This window comes from Dama dama, chromosome 26 (genome assembly GCF_033118175.1).
Source record: "Dama dama isolate Ldn47 chromosome 26, ASM3311817v1, whole genome shotgun sequence".
NCBI lineage: Eukaryota > Metazoa > Chordata > Mammalia > Artiodactyla > Cervidae > Dama > Dama dama.
The window spans coordinates 50,532,086-50,549,847 of NC_083706.1; the positions used below are offsets into that span (position 1 = coordinate 50,532,086).

General features: G+C 46.4%; 1 protein-coding gene across 2 annotated transcripts in view; it reads right to left on the reverse strand.

Moving 5' to 3' along the window:
- Positions 1–830, reverse strand: part of PLG (plasminogen) — a 46,625-nt gene extending 45,795 nt beyond the window's left edge. For both annotated transcript variants that reach the window (XM_061130100.1, XM_061130099.1), the window contains exon 1: positions 776–830. In XM_061130100.1, coding sequence (XP_060986083.1) covers positions 776–824 — 49 coding nt within the window. In that variant the 5' untranslated portion in view covers positions 825–830. The remainder of the gene's footprint in view (positions 1–775) is intronic.
- Positions 831–17,762: the final 16,932 nt, after the last annotated feature.

Below are 17,762 nucleotides of genomic sequence, written 5' to 3' on the forward strand. Positions count from 1 at the left end.
TGGAAAGCCCTGACTGAAGTCCTGGTGTCTTCACTTCCTGGTTTTGGGAGTTTGGTCAATAGGCAAATAATGCGATTTTCCTAACTACAGATTTCCTCATCTATAAAACGAGGATAAGTCTACTAAAATACCTGTTGTATCTGCTAAATAAGCTGGTCATGATAATGGACACACATGTGTATGGATGGATGAAAAAGTACCACTCTATCTCAGGCACTCAATAGAGATTTGTTGAATTACTGTATATACATCGCCTGACTAATCAATGCCTGTGATTTCTCCAGGCATAAGAAGCAAGTTAAGATGTAGTAAAGACCTTCCCTAACAGGGAATATGTCAACACAACCACTCTGGTCAAAGATCATGGTCAGAGATATTTCGTTGTTCACATTTGAAAGTCAGGAGAATATGAAACCTTAACAAAAATGGTCTAGCTTAACCAAACTAAGAACCAGGCAAAGAGACCAACAACTTTTGGAGTTGTTAGCACTCTGGGCTATTTTTTTCAACTAAATAACCATCTCTTGGGATCCATCTTTTATATTGAAAGCATCATTCATTATTTTCTCTGTCCACTTGTCTCCAGCATTCACATAAGGGAAACAAACCTTATTTCTTGAAGAATTCCTCCATCTTAGATGCTGAACTGGGAATCTGATGAATCAAAAGCTAAATCCAGCAAGTTGCCCATAAAACGATGATGGCTTTATTTTTAATATATTGCTAGGAAAAAAAATTATTGATTCAAGTGAAAAAACAAATCTTTAAGTCTTACCTGATTTCAGAAATAAGAGAAGTAGGAACACCAACTCCTTATGTTCCATTTTGGGACTGGCCAGCCGCGTCCCGAAAACAGTGTGTCCCAATCCCAAGATGTTATTGACTTACATGAGAGGAAACGCTCTTGCAAACAAAATAATCACACAGAGTTAATCATTCTCCTGGAGGCCCACTGCCACCGTGCTCTGAGGGATCAAACATTACCTGGACGGGAGGATCTTACAAAATGTTAACAGCGGAGTCTGCAATAGATGCTGGGAAGTGGTGGAGACTGCCCACCCCCACCCTGGCTGCCCCAGGCTGCTTCTGCCTCCCTGCACACCCCACCCCCTGGCCCATCTTTTCCACTTTCTCTTCTTTCCTTCCCTCTTCCTTCTTTTGCTTTATTTTGGGTAAAACAAAAATTACAACAGTAGCTAACATGTGCTGAGAACTTTCCTATGCCAGACCTCCTGCATAGTTTCATTAAAATCTTCCAAACAGCAATACTGGGGCTTCCCTGGTGGCTCAGTGGTAGAGGGTCCACCCATTACTGAGTCCAAGCTCGCTCTGCCAGCCGCACGACAGGCCAATGAATCCGAGAGATGAGGGGTTGAGGCAAGGAAAGACTTTAATCAGGGGGGCCTGGCTGACTGAGAAGATGGCAGGTTATCACCTCAAAATAGACGTCTTGGCCGGGGCCTGGTTGCCAGGTTCTTTCGTGCATCAGATCCATAAAAGATGGGTCCATAAATGATGGATCACCTCCAGAGAGGTGAGGAAGCAAAGCAGAAAGACTTTTCAGTCCTTGCAAATGTCCCCTAGAATGGCAAGCCTCAAGCATGAGAATGTGTTCATTTTACTTCCTCTGGTTCAGTTCGGTCACTCAGTCGTGTCTGACTCTTTGTGACCCCATGGACTGCAGCCCTCTAGGCTTCCCTGTCCATCACCAACTCCTGGAGCTTGCTCAAGCTCATATCCATCGAGTCGGTGATGCCGTCCAACCCTCTCATCCTCCGTCGTCCCCTTCTGTTTCTCACTTCCTTACAGTCCTTCACAGGTGGGCAGCTCAGGTTATCTCCCTAAGGCAGGCCATATGTATGTTTACAATAACAAAAGAAAGGTTAAAGTCACAGAAGCAGATTCAATGTAAATTTGAAGTTAACCCTTCCTGGTTACATGCCTGCCAGTGCAGGAGACGTGGGTTCAATCCCTGGTCCGGGAAGATCCCACACATGCCACGGAGCAACTAAGCCAGCGCGCCACTACTGAGTCTGTGCTCCAGAGCCCGGGACTCACGACTGCTGAAGCCCATGGGCCCCAGAGCCCACGAGAAGCCACGGCAATGAGACGCCCATGCGCTGCCCCTGGAGGGTAGACCCTGCTTGCTGCAGCCAGAGAACTCAGCAGAGCCAACAATAAACAAAAAAACTATATGAAAACCACAAGCAATATTATGATCGTCCCCACTTAAGGCGACAGGCTGAGCAAGTCTAACTTTCCAAGGTCACTTGGCTCACAAGGCATGAAACCAATGGACACAGTCTATTGAAAGGCATAAATGTCCATTTTCTGCTCTTTTTCTGCTATGGATGGGGCGGTATGCCTTTTGCCCCCTTTCAACTCTTGTTAGCTACACGAATATATTTGGTTCTACAACTGTTAATGTGTGAATGAGGTTGCCCTCTATGTCCTTCTGACTACGGATTCTTCATCACCTTCCCCACACAGCAGCACCACAAGAACACGGGTAAACAAGAAGTGGAGTGTGGCTACTGCCCTCATTTCGTGCAGTGGAAAAAGAAGAGGAAAGAGGGATGGGTTGCTTAGGTGTAGATGGTGTATCTGGATAGAGGCTCCCATTACAGCTCGGTCCCACGGGGCTCAGCTTCACAGGCATAGGGCAGGCACAAAGAGAAGGACTCCCCTAGACTGTGCGTAGAAATCCCACACCGACTCTCTGGGAGGAATGCAGGACCATGCTTTGGCCCAAGACCATAAAGACAATTAACTCTCCATCAGTCATTTTCTACTTGAAAGAATGGTAGAAGCTAAGGGAAGAGATAAAGAAAAAGATCATCTCAGTACAGTATAGCAGGTCAAATAAATTCTGAGATGTGTATTATCGTTGAGTTCAATTCATTAAGTATGTATTGACCACACAGTAGGTGTTAGATTCTTCTGTACTAAGTCGCTTCAGTTGTGTCTGACTCTGAGACCCTGTGGACCCTTCAGGCTCCTCTGTCCATGAGATTCTCCAGGCAAGAATACTGGAGAGGGTTGCCATGCCCTCCTCAAGAGGATCTTCCTGACTCAGGGATTGAACCCATGTCTCTTGTGTCTCCTGCAATGGGAGGCAGTTTCTTTACCACTAGCACCACCTTGGAAGGCCTAGATTCTTCTAGGATTGTGCAAACGGTCTCTATCTCTCTCCAAATCACAGCCTCTACCCTCCACAGTCTACACCTAAAGGAACTCCAGGAAACTTTTGTGCCCAAGATGTGTGAAGACCACTTCTACACCCAGGTGGTCATGAGGGGGTTGGGGAGCACTTAGGACACCAAATTAGAGAGAAGCTCTGCCTGGCATGGGGCCCACAACCAAGATCCACTCAGGTTCTCATAGGAAGAGAAGAACTAGCTGCTTCCTCCCCTCCCGGCATTAAAGTGGCAAATTCCTCGAAAGTACCTTGAACACAAGGAAAGACCAAGTTCACAAGGGGAGTGGGGTAGAAGCCCCTTTGTTCTCGCCTGCACCCACCTGCTTGAGGTGGAAGTTGTGGCCAGGTGGCATTTGCCCAGGGCAGATGGCACAGACCTCACGCTGCCAGCCTGATGTGGTACCTGTCTCCTTTCCCCACAGACTCCCCAGCTTCCTCCAGCCCTGGGTCAGTTCCTCTCAGCCCAGGCTCTGCCCTCTGGGAACTGTCATTGGAAGGCAGGTCACTTCTTTCTAAAATTATTTAAAAGTTTATCTTATTGAAATATAGTTGATTTACAAACTTGTGTTAATTCTTACTTTACCGTGTCATTTGTTTATCATGACCATCTCTGCATTCCCCTCCCCCAAGACCATGTCATTTTAAAACAAAACAGCAGAACATTAATTCATCTATGAAGGGATTCCCTGGTGGCTCAGATGGTAAAGAATCTACCGGCAATGTAGGAGACCCAAGTTCAATACCTGGGTTGGGAAGATCTCCTGGAGAAGGAACTGGCAATCCACTCCATGGATTGGATTGGAGGAATCCACTGGAAAATCCATGGAAGGAGGAGACTGGGGGGCTACAGCCCATGGGCTCACAAAGAGTCAGCTACAACTGAGCAAATTCAGTTTCTTTCACTTTCATTAAGGGCTCAAAATATGCCTTCATCATTGCAAGGGTTCATCAGTTCTGTTCAGTCACTCAGTCACGTCCGACTCTTTGCAACCCCATGGACTGCAGCACACCAGGCCTCCCTGTCCATCACCAACTCCTGGAGTTTACTCAAACTCATGTCCATTGAGTCAGTGATGCCATCTAACCATCTCATCCTCTGTTGTCCCCTTCTCCTCCCAGCAACAGGGTCATTTCCAATGAGTCAGTTCTTTGCATGAGGTGGCCAAAGGATTGGAGTTTCAGCTTCAGCATCAGTCCTTCCAATGAACACTCAGGACTGAGCTCCTTTAGGATGGACTGGTTGGATCTCCTTGCAGTCCAAGGGACTCTCAAGAGTCTTCTGCAACACCACAGTTCAAAAGCATCATTTCTTCAACACTCAACTTTCTTTATAGGCCAACTCTCACATCCATACATGACTACTGGGAAAACAATAGCTTTAACCAGATGGACCTTTGTTGACAAAGTAATGTCTCTGCCCTTTAATATGCTGTCTAGGTTGGTCATAACTTTTCTTCCAAGGAGCAAGTGTCTTTTAATTTCATGGCTGCAATCACCATCTGCAGTGATTTTGGAGCCCAAAAAAATGAAGTCTGTCACTGTTTCCATTGTTTCCCCGTCTATTTGAAGTGATGGGACCAGATACCATGATCTTAGTTTTCTGAATGCTGAGTAGTTTTAAGGCAACTTTTTCACTCTCCTCTTTCACTTTCATCAAGAGGCTCTTTAGTTCTTCACTTTCTGCCATAAGGGTGGTATCATCTGCATATCTGAGGTTATTGGTATTTCTCCTGGCAATCTTGATTCCAGCTTGTGCTTCTTCCAGCCCAGCATTTCTCATGATGTACTCTGCATATAAGTTAAATAAGCAGGGTGACAATATATAGCCTTGACGTACTCCTTTCCTGATTTGGAACCAGTCTGTTGTTCCATGTCCAGTTCTAACTGTTGCTTCCTGACCTGCATACCGATTTCTCAGGAGACAGATCAGGTGGTCTGGTAGTCCTATCTCTTGAAGAATTTTCAACACTTTGTTGTGATGCACATAGTCAAAGACTTTGGCACAGTCAATAAAGTAGAAGTAGATGATTTTCTGGGACTCTTGCTTTTTCGATGGTCCAATGGATGTTGGCAATTTGTTCTCTGGTTCCTTTGCCTTTTCTAAATTCAGCTTGAATATCTGGAAGTTCATGCTTCATGTACTGTTGAAGCCTTTCTTGGAGAATTTTGAGCATTACTATGCTAGCATGTGAGATGAGTGCAATTGTGCGGTAGTTTGAGCATTCTTTAGCATTGTCTTTCTTTGGGATTGGAATGAAAACTGACCTTTTCCAGTCCTGTGGCCACTGCTGAGTTTTCCAAATTTGCTGGCATATTGAGTGCAGCCCTCTCACAGCATCATCTTTCAGGATTTGAAATCGTTCAACTGGAATTCCATCACCTCCACTAGCTTTGTTTGTAGTGATGCTTCCTAAGGCCCACTTGACTTCACATTCCAGGATGTCTGGCTCTAGGTGAGTGATCACACCATCGTGATTATCTGGGTCATGAAGATCTTTTTTGTACAGTTCTGTGTATTCTTGCCACCTCTTCTTAATATCTTCTGCTTCTGTTAGGTCCATACAATTTCTGTCCTTTATTGAGTCCATCTTTGCATGAAATGTTCCCTTGGTATCTCTAATTTTCTTGAAGAGATCTCTAGTCTTTCCCAGTCTGTTGTTTTCCTCTATTTCTTTGCATTGATCACCGAGGAAGGCTTTTTTATCTCTCCTTGCTATTCTTTGAAACTGTGCATTCAGATGGTTATATCTTTCCTTTTCTCATTTGCCTTTTGCTTCTCTTCTATTCACAGCTATTTGCAAGACCTCCTCAGACAACCATTTTGCCTTTTTGCATTTCTTTTTCTTGGGGATGGTCTTGCAAGGGTTCATAGCAAGTTTATTTTTGCATTTGAGGCCAATTTGCAGAGTGCTTTCACAGTGTAAGTTTATTAGGGTATATCACCTAGGAATCATGCTATCATCCATGTGGAGGTGGGGGTCCTTTCTTTATTTGACCTCTTCCTCTCGTTTGCTGGCTTTTGCTCCTCAGGCTCTAGGACCAGGAATGAGATGCTTATCAGCCCTGAGCCCTGGTGAAGAGATAACAGAGCCGCTCAGCGAGCTTGGGAGTTAAAATGTAACCTGCCCAGGAGCACTTCCTAAGCAAGACCTGAGTGACCAATTCAGCGGTCAGCAAGGTGGTATTTCTTAATTGATTGTCCTTACGGAAACCAACATGTTTATCCGTTTTGTTTTTTTTTTAAGTGTCTTCACCGGACATCTCTTCATTAGACTTGTTATGTGCTTGCGAAAAATATCAACAGAGAAGATAGTAACTCCCAGATAATTAACTAACCCACTCTGAGTCAGCAGGAGAGGCACCCAAAGATCAAAGCAAGCAGAGAGAAAACAGGTCATCCTCTCCATCTCTAAAACTCATCATTCTCTAAGGTAATTACGACAAAAGTCTTTTTTCACCTTATCTGAAGAGACAAGGCATGCCGAAAACATTAAAATCTTTTAAGGAAAAAAAAACGAGTGTGCATAAAAGCTGGTGAAATCTGAGCAAGTTCTGTGGACTATCAATACCATGCAATTCTTAGTATTGATGATAAACTATAATTAAGAAGATGCTACCTCTGGGGAAGACTGGGTGACTGGGTGATAGTTATGCTGGATCTCTCAGTAGTATTTTTGTAACTTCTTGTGTGTTTATAATTATTTCAAAGTAAAAGAAAACCAGGCTTATGTCTATATTTTATATATTTAAATATACGTATATATTTTGATATACTAGAGATACATCTATATGTTTAGATATGTGTGTTTGTATTTGGTATATGTGTATACATTTGGGCATATGTACATTATTTGGATATGTGTGTATATTTGGATATATATGCATATATTTGGCTATCATGTACTTAGTCACTCAGTCATGTCCAACCCTTTGCGACTGCATAAACGGTAGCCCCCAGGCTCCTCCGTCCATGGGATTTTTCAAACAAGTAATACTGGAGAGGGTTGCTACTTCCTTCTCCAGGGGATTTTCCCAATCCAGGGACTGAACCTGTGTCTCCTGTGTCTTCTGCATTGCAGGCAGATTCTTTACCCTCTGAGCCATCTGGAAAATCTCTCATATAGGGATATAAGTGTACATATTTGGATATGTGTGTATATATTTGGGCAAGTGTCACACGCTAGTAAAGTAATGCTCAAAATTCTCCAAGCCAGGCTTCAGCAATAAGTGAAGCGTGAACTTCCAGATGTTCAAGCTAGTTTTAGAAAAGGCAGAGGAACCAGAGAACAAATTGCCAACATCCGCTGGATCATAGAAAAAGCAAGAGAGTTCCAGAAAAACACCTATTTCTGCTTTACTGACTATGCCAAAGCCTTTGACTGTGTGGATCACAATAAACTGTGGAAAATTCTGAAAGAGATGGGAATACCAGACCATCTGACCTGACTCTTGAGAAACCTGTATGCATGTCAGGAAGAAAGGTTAGAACTGGACATGGAACAACAGACTGGTTCCAGATAGGAAATGGAGTACATCAAGGCTGTATATTGTCACCCTGCTTATTTAACTTATATGCAGAGTACATCATGAGAAACGCTGGGCTGGAAGAAGCACAAGCTGGAATCAGGATTGCCGGGAGAAATATCAATAACCTGAGATATGCAGACAACACCACCCTTATGGCAGAAAGTGAAGAGGAACTAAAAAACCTCTTGATGAAAGTGAAGGAGGAGAGTAGAAAAGTTGGCTGAAAGTTCAATATTCAGAAAACTAAGATCATGGCATCTGGTCCCACACTTCATGGGAAATAGATGGGGAAACAGTGGAAACAGTGTCAGACTTTATTTTGGGGGGCTCCAAAATCACTGCAGATGGTGATTGCAGCCATGAAATTAAAAGACGCTTCCTCTTTGGAAGGAAAGTTATGACCAACCAAGACAGCATATTAAAAAGCAGAGACATTACTTTGCCAACAAAGGTCCGTCTCGTCAAGGCTATGGTTTTTCCAGTAGTCATGTGTGGATGTGAGAGTTGGACTATAAAGAAAGCTGAGGGCAAAGAATTGATGCTTTTGAACTGTGGTGTTGCAGAAGACTCTTGAGAGTCCCTTGGACTGCAAGGAGATCCAACCAGTCCATCCTAAAGATCAGTCCTGGGTGTTCACTGGAAGGACTGATGTTGAAGCTGAAACTCCAATCCTTTGGCCACCTCACCCTAGGAGTTGACTCATTGGAAAAGACCCTAATGCTGGGAAGGATTGGGGGCAGAAGGAGAAGGGGACGAGAGAGGATGAGATAGCTGGATGGCATCACCAACTCGATGGACATGGGTTTGGGTGGACTTCAGGAGTTGGTGATGGACAGCCTGGCGTGCTGCGGTTCATGGGGTCGCAAAGAGTCGGACATGACTGAGCGACTGAACTGAACTGATGTACATATTTGAATATGTGTATATATTTGGATATGTGTGTATATATGTGGACGTGTATGTATATATTTGGATATATGTGTATGTATTTGCATATATATGTATATATTTGAACATGTGAGTACATATTTGGATATATACTTAAGAGGACCCAGAATGATGTAGATGCTTCCACAATATTTGAGAACTTCCCAAGTATACAAACTTGCGCGGGGAGAATCTAAACTTATAGAATTTCTAAACTGGGGAGGCTAACCCAACCTTTGATTTCTGTGGGCTCACAAGAAGGGTGAGTGAGACGACAGGCCCTCTCCCCGCCTCCACGCGCCCCCCTCCGCCCCCCGGAAGCCAGACATTATCCAAGCCTCGCTGATGCCTCCGGCTCAACAGCCGCCCGCCCCCCCCCCCCCCACACGTCGCCCTGCAATCCAGAGCCGTCGGAGCTCAGGCCTGCTCGGGCCTCCTGGGTGCTCAGGGGAGGCCATCATCTCTGCATGCAGGTGAACCATCTAACAGAGGCCCCAGCAGCTCGCCTGGACCCCAAGAAACCACCCCTCCCTCATCTGCGCATCCTCGCCAGACCCACCCTGCGAGGGAGGCGCCCCGAAAGGTCCCCGAGGGAAGCGTGGAGCTGGGAGGCGGGGTGGGGGGGTGGGGGTCAGAGTTTCAAGGAAAGTGAGGCCTGATCTGGGCCGCGGCCTTCAGTTCTCGCCGCTGCAGTGTCTGCAGGGCGGCCGGCGCGGTGCGGAGCGCCCCGGACACGGGGAAACCCTCCCGGCCCCCCGCGATCCCCCTCCTGACCGGGAGGGGGCGGTGCGCGTCCGCGGCTCGGACTGCGAGGCGGGCCGGCCGCGGGACGGACGCTTGGCGGGAGGAGTGAGACCCCGCTTCCCGTCTGGGGAAGTGAGACCCCGCCTCCCGGGGAAGCGACCCAGACCCTAGAGGACGAGCGGGAGTGGTGAGAAACAGAAGCCTGTTCTGAGCAGAGAAGATGAACGTGCAGTGTCGCAGAGGCAAGGGTCCCATCCAGGAGAGGCAAAGTCCTCCAAGCTGCGAATCAGAAATGATGGAAAAGAGCCGGAATCGCATCTACACCCTAGCAAGAACGACAGGGACCCTTGAAGGGTCTTAAAATGGAAGAGTGGCCTCATCCTCCTGCCTCGTGTAGTGAGCAGAGAAGGAAGGAAAGTGAAAGTCACTCAGTCGTTCCGATTCTTTCCGAGTCCATGGACTGTGTCCATGGAATTCTCCAGGCCAGAATACTGAGTGGGTAGCCCTTCCCTTCTCCAGCGGATCTTCCCAACCCAGGGATTGAACCCAGGTCTCCCGCATTGCAGGTGGATTCTTTACCAGCTGAGCCTCAAGGGAAGCCCAGAAAGGAAGGAAGTGACAGATTAGGGAGGTCTGAAAGCAGACACCTGCAAAACAGAAAGGGCATGGGATCAGGGAGGTGTTTAGAGAAAATTGACAAGGTTTTGTGACTGATTGGATCTGGGGGCGGGGAACGGCGGTGAAATCAAGGCTGATGCCAGGGTGTCTATCTTGGTAGAGAGGGGTGTCTTCATTGAGAAGGAACCGATCGAAGAATGAGATGAGCTTGCTTGGAGACATGTTACCTCTGGGAACTTATGAAAGTCCCCCGTAGCAGTTGCCCAGAAGGCAATTGGATATTTGGGTCTAGAGCAGCGTTTGGCAAACCATAGCCCATGGGGCCGCCTCCTGGTTTTGTAAATAAAATTTTATGGGCGCACAGCCCAGCCTGTTCATTTACTACCGGCCACTGGCTGCATGTGCATGACAATGAGTAGATGCGACTGAAGCTGTGTGTTGGCCAGAGGTCCATAAAATATTTACTACCTGGCTTTTTGCAGGAAATGTTTGCCCAGGGAAGCGGTGTGGGCTGGAGATACAGAATTGAGTATATAGCACTGAATCAAGGGAAGTGGATGAGGTCACCCCGGGAGAAGAAAAGAAGACTTGGGATGGAACAAGGTATATTCCACATCTTCTTTATCCGTTCAGCTGTTGATAGACATTTGGGTTGCTTCCATATCCCGGCTATTGTAAACAGTGCTGCCATGAACACAGAGGTGCATGTATCTTTTGACTTAGAGTTTTATCCCAGTATATGCGCAGTAGTGGGATTGCTGGGTCATATAGCATTTTTATTCCTATTTTTTTAAGGAAAAACTTTTTTAAAATTTATTTTTAAGGGAAAAAAAATAGGAACAAAATACTCTTCTCCATTGTGGCTGGAGAATTTACATTTCCTCAACAGTGCAGTAGGGTTCCCTTTTCTCCACACCCTCTCCAGCATTTATTATTTGTAGATTTTTTTTTGAGGATGGCCATTTTGACCCATGTAAGGTGGTACCTCTTTGTAGTTTTGACCTGCATTTCTCTAACAATTAGTGATGTTGAGCATCTTTTCATATGCCTATTGGCCATCTGTATGTCTTCTTTGGAGAAATGTCTATTTAGGTCTTCTGCCCAGTTTTGATGGGGTTGTTTCTTTTTTGTTGTTGTTGTTGGTATTGAACTGTATGAGCTGCTTGTATGTTTTGGAAATTTCAAGTATTTTCTTCCAGTCTGTAGGTTATCTTTTCATTTTGTTTATGGTTTACTTTGCTGTGCAAAAGCTGTTAAGTTTAATTAGGTCCCATTTGTTTACTTTTGCTTTTGTTTCCTTTGCCTTGGGAGACTGACCTAAGAAAACATTGCTGTGACTTATGTCAGAGAAAGTGTTGCCCATATTCTCTTCTAGGAGTTTTACCGTGTCGGGTCTTATGTTGAAGTCGTTAAGCCATTTTGAGTTTATTTTTGTGTACGGTGTGAGGGAGTGCTCAAGGGAAGTCTTTCAAGGTGATGAACAGTCAGCTGGAGAGCACTAATGGTGGTTCTGAGAAACCAAGGAGAGTGAGACTTTGTTGATGGTGGGAGTGGTCAGCAGTGACAGATGCTTCTGAGAATTCAAGTGAGATGTATTTGTGTGTCCCAGCAGGTGAGAACATATGGGGTCACAACACCTTATGCAGCCAAATCTCAATGGCTAAGGCTCCAGACAAAATCCACTCTGCCCACCGCTCTCACTAAATATATACAAACCCCAGGTGGCGCACTGATAAAGAATCTGCCTGCCAATCCAGGAGGTGCAGAGGACGCAGGTTCAATCCCTGGGTCAGGAAGATCCCCTGGAGGAGGAAATGGCAACCCACTCCAGTATTCTTGCCTGAAAAATTCCACGGACAGAGGAGCCTGGGGGTTGCTGCAGTCCGGGGGGTCGCAAAGAGTTGGACACGACGGAGTGAGGACAGAACATGGGAAAATAGTTGATTTTATTCAACCAGTTCCTGATCCACCTCTGTAACCCTTTTGCCCCAGCATGTTTGTTCTTTGACTGAATCTCCATTTAGCAGTGATTTTGTAACATCACATTTTATGAGAGAATAGAAAAGTCATTCATTCTTACTCGAGCATTTTTTTATCGGTAGATTTAAAAACTTTCAAGTTCATAACTTATTATTGATAATGAAAGACAGCTTTTAAGGATTGTTGTAAAATTTAGGGATGGCCACCATCAAATTACTTTTACGTATGAGCTGTAAGATTTGGAATACTTCCCAGGACTTTCTTCCAGCTTGGTGCCTTTCAAATGCATGTATCATATCACATTAGCGAGAGAAAAAGAAATCTGCTAGGTTGAGACTTGGTGGACTCTTTACCATCTGAAACCATCAGGGAAGCCTCCTAGTTCAATGAGTGGGGTGGATATGTTGATTTTGGGTTCAAGTATCATAAAGAAGTTACCTGGTTGATGTCTGGTGAGTTTAGGCAGAAGATGGGAGCCAAGTATATAAACTTTGCCTGGGAAGGGGTGAATTATGTCCTGACCCAGTGTGAGAGTGATGAAGGGACAAGACCCAGGTAACGGTCACCCAGGATGGCCCCTCACGAGCCCCGTGGGGCTGGTGACATTCCATTCGTATGTTTCATGTGGGATTTCTAAGAAGAGGACACAACACATACTGTGAACTCGTCACTCATCAGTTTTTTCTTTCTTTTTTTTTTTTAAATGAACCTATTTATATGGGCTTCCCTGGTGACTCAGTAGTAAAGAATCCACCTGCCAAGCGGGAGATGAGGGTTTGATCCCTGGGTCCAGAAGATTCCCTGAAGAAGGAAATGGCTTCTTCAACCCCCCTCCAGTATTCTTGCCTGGGAAATCTCATGGACAGAGGAGGCTATCAAGCTACTGTCCATGGGGTCGCAAAAGAGTCAAAGACGACTCAGCGACTAAACAACAGCTGGTAGTTCAGAAAGGCTCCGCAGGCAAGCGGCAGCTAACCTATATGTCACTGCAAGCCCCCTGCGGGGTTCTGTACCCCAGTTCCTTCCAGAGTCCTCCCCTGTCGTCCGTGGAGTGAGGGATTGCTACAAACATCGTCCAGCTTTATTCGACCTATTTACAAAACCAAGTCCCACCATCTGAATAACTATGGGAGCTAAAGGGTTACTGCATTTGGTTCCTCAAGACCCCTTTCCACCTGCCCAGGCCAAACTTAGGAGTAATCCCATGAAAAGTCCTGGGGGCCCTTCTGTGAAAATTACAGTACATCAGACATTGCAGGAGACTCGCTCTGCCTGAAACCAAGGGCTGCCATCAGTCATGCCTTCCTTGGGAAGGAAGCACCGGGATCAGACATGGCCGGGCAGTTCACTAAGGACTGATCTGCTGATGAGCAAAAGAGTGGAAAAGTGAAATGAGACAGACATTATTACCATAGGGGCAATTTCTTACTTCCAACTACCATTTATTATAGACTTGTCCACTCTCTGCTGGGCACAAACACCATGATGAATGAAGCACAATAAAACCCCATATCATGCTATGATTAGCAGCTTTTTCTCTATTATTATTATTACCATCTTACAGGTCAGGACATTGAAACTCACCTGCCCAAAGTCATGCCAATGGAAAGGATCCTAAGTATCTGGGTCCCAAGTGACTGCTTTTAACCACTGCCTTGCAGACTTCTTCTGGAAGAAGCAACATCAGTGGCAGCGACAATAGTGTTAGCTCCACTGGATTGAGAAATGGTTGCACAGGAGGCCCTGTCCTTAGTACTTCACGTGCGGGCGTGCTCAGTTGCTCAGGATGTCAAATTCTTTGCAACCCCGTGCACTGTAGCCCACCAGGTTCCTCTGTCCATGGGATTTCCCAGGCAAGGATACTGGAGCGGGTTGCCATTTCCTTCTCCAGGGGATCTTTCCGGCCCAGGGATCGAACCAGCATCTCCTGCATTGGCAGGTAGATTCGTTACCACTGAGCCCCTGGGAGGGAGCCCCTAGCACTGTACATGGATTATTTCATTTACTCCTCCTCCTGACCCTAAGAGGAATTTGTTATCATTCACGTCTTACTGACACAGAAGGAGAGGTTCAGTTAACTGCCCCAGGGTCACACAACTGGTGAGGCTGGATGGGGTATCGAATGCCAGGGCCAAGCCCTTCAGCCCTCTAGCTTCCTATCGTTGCCACATTCACTCCAGTGCTCAGAACGAGCATTTATTGAGCATCTACTGCTTTTGTGGAACTGTGATCACCCTGGAAGTGCCAGCACTGGGGCCAAGCCAAGCGCTGTTAGAAAGAACAGAAGTGTGCTGGCTAGAAGGGGTGGAGTAGGTAGAGGGTGGGGGGGGGGGGGAGGGGGTCGCTGCTTATCTCGTGGTGCTGCCCAGAGGCCATCTGCGTGGGTTTGCACATTTCAGTTTCTTGTACTGAGCTTGCTGCCTAATTGTGCAGAGTTCTGTTTGCTTTGTTTTTAGAATGAACATCACCAAAAAGAGGTTAAATTCCAGGACCCGCACTGCACATTGCATTTCCCTTGTATATCCCCAAACCAGCAGAGGGTGTGTTGGTCCTCAAATAAATGAAATTGAGTGAAAGCTTCTCTTTCTGGTCTCTCTTCATTATTGATCCATAAAGGCCTTATTTAAGGGGGTCAGCTTTTGTTACAATCAACAGCTAGGCAGGCAAAGAATCAGGCCATCGAAGGCTTTCTTCTTCTCAAAGCTCCTTTTTGAGCCGAGTTCTGCAGAGTCTTGCTTATCTGGAGAGACGGGCAAGCCATAGGAGATAAAACAGATTATGTTACATGCTTAAATGTGGAACGTTGGCTTCCTGCAAGAGCTTGGAGTTTCCAGAAACACCGAAACTGCCTCCCCTTGGGCGATCCCAGCGCCTCGGGGGCAATAGCTCTGACGCAGTTCAGACTTCACTCCAAACCACAGAAGCGCAAACAACCTTTCTTCTCAGCCGGGCCTTTGAAGCGCTCTACTCGGCCGGGAAACACTTCGGAGCCAAACAGAAGCGGACTCCGACAGCGGCCGGCAGGGGACGGCAGACCCCAGCCTGTTCAGCCGCGGGGGCTGGCCCCCCCCCCCCCAGGTGGGGGTCCCCCGGTCCACCAAACCTGTCGCAGGTTTTCTGCTCAGAGGCTCCACGAGCCTAGCTCATTCCCTTCTCAGGCTGCAGGCTCGGGCTGCAAGGGAGAGGATTCCAAGGCGGGGATGGGAGCTGGTGCGGGCGCCTGGCCAATTGCTGTGGACGATTTATGCCTCTGATAGGAAAACTGCAGATGCTGGCCAAGTCGGCAGCTGCCTGCATTCCGGCAAAGTCACGGGGCGGCGGCGGCGGCCTCGCGGCCAGTGCCCGCGCGGCGGGAGCCGGGACCCGCCCCGGGGAAGGATGCGCGGAGCCAAGGTAGGGGACCCCTCCGCCTCCAAGCTGGGCTCGGGTCTGCCGGCGCGTGGCCCGCCCTCCCGGGGGTGGAGATGGGGAGCGGGTCAGATACCTTCGGCCCAGGAGCTGGCTCAGCGTTGGAGCACAACGGGGTGGCTGGGTTGACCATCTGTATGGAAGGGGAGAAACGGAATTTTAAGTGAGTGGGTTTTTCCCTTTCCAGGAGCGCTGATGCTTGGCCCTGGTGCTCCAGACTCTGAATGCCCAGTTTCGAAACTGGCCAGAGTAGGCGATATTTAGGAGGAGGGCAGCCCCCTGCATCTCCCTGTTTTTACATCCTTTTGCTGAGGGTGTGTGAAGAGACTGTGACAGGCTGGGTGGGAAGAGATGGGCAAAGAGCTCCAACGCCTGTATTTCCGAGCAGAGACATTTCACAGCCAGGAAAAACCAATATAATCAGTTCTGCCTTAACATGCCCACTGTGGGCATGTCATCTTCCTGCTACAAATTTACCTTGTTTTATGCTGTACCTGTGTTCCTAGAAAGACATATTGTCCCTCAGTCATGTCCAACTCTTTGCGACTGTATGGAGTGCAGGACGCCAGGCTTCCCTGTCCTTCGCTTTCTTCCCGAGTTCGCTCAAACCAACGTCTGTTGAGTCAATGATGCCATCCAGCCATCTCATCCTCTGCTGCCCCCTTCTCCTCCTGCCCTCAATCTTTCCCAGCATCAGGATGTTTTCCAGTGAGTTGACTCTTTGCATCAGGTGGCCAAAGTATTGGAGCTTCAGTCCTTCCAATGAATATTCATAGTTGGTTTAGGATGGACTGGTTTGCTCTCCTTGCTGTCCAAGGGACTTTCGAGAGCCTTCTCTACCACCACATTTTGAAAGCATCAGTTCTTCAGCGCTCAGCCTTCTTTATGGTCCAACTCTCACATCCAACATACATGACTACAGGAAAAACCATAGCTTTGACTATAGGGGCCTTTGTCAGCAAAGCAATATCTTTGCTTTTTAGTATGCTGTCTAGGTTTGCCACAGCTTTGCCATAACTTCCAAGGAGCAAGCAGCTTTTAATTTCATGACTAACAGTCACCATCTGCAGTGATTTTGGAGCCCAAGAAAGTAAAATCTGCCACAGTTTCTATTTTTTCCCCATCTGTTTTGAAAGCCATGGAAAACATTTTTGTTATTAACTCGGATTTAAATGGCAAGAAGTAGCTTACCGTAGGGTATATTGATTGCAGGTTAAAGGGACATTTATATGCCCTTTGCTATGAGTATTTATGTTCTCTGTATGCTTCATGTTATGTAGAACTACCAGTGAGATAATCCCCTGGAGAAGGAAATGGTAACCCATGCCAATATTCTTGACTGGAGAATTCCATGGACAGGAGTGTGGTGGACTACAGTACATGGGGTTGCAAAGAGTTGGGCATGACTGCATAAATAACCCTTTTACTTTCACTTGCAAATTCATATAAGTACAATAAAATTAATACTCTAAAACTAGCTAATGTGCTTACTAATCAGAAAAAAATCCAATTTCTAAAAATTCTATCCCATTTAGTAATTTGACCCATATGACATATATATGTATGTATATGTGTGTGTATAGATAGCTTTATAAGAAAAGGTTACATTACACATAGTACTGAGTTTATTTTTTCTGCCCATCACTAAGACGTCTTTTAATTTTAAAAAGTGGATTATATAGATCTGTGAAATAAGCAACTAGAACAAAAACATTGTGTGCTTTTGTGGTTACGTAAACAAAAGACTGAAAGTAACAATTTATACTGCTGGTCAAGCATTAAGTTGTCCTTATCAGCAATTGTCAATTTAAATGCTGATAAATGGAGAAGACTAGAGCTGAATTCCCAGAAGGTCAGACCTTGGAAATTTCTCTTTTGAATAGATTACTGGTAGTTGTTGTTCGTCTGTCTTAACAAAAGTAGAAACAAGTATGTTGTTGTTTAGTCGCTAAGTCACGTCCAACTCTTCTGCGACCCCACGGATTGTAGCCTGCCAGGCTCCTCCGTCCATGGGATTTCCCAGGCAAGGATACTGGCGTGGGGTGCCATTGCCTTCTCAAGGGGCTCTTCCTAACCCAGGGATAGAACTCATTTCTCCTTCATTGATAGGCAGATTCTTTACCACTGAGCCACCGAGGAAGTCCAGAAACAAGTATACAAAACTGGATTTAGAAAAGTAGGCATTTAAACAATCGCAGTGCCCTCCTCCTAAAGGTGATCAACAAGTGATTTCAATGACACTTATGCTGGGCTGGTCATCACTCCCTCCCTCTTCTAGATGACAGTCCTCCAGATTTCTGCAGCCAGCGCCCCTGTTCCCAGACCCAGCATCGCCTGGTGCTTCAGGACTTCCCAAGTC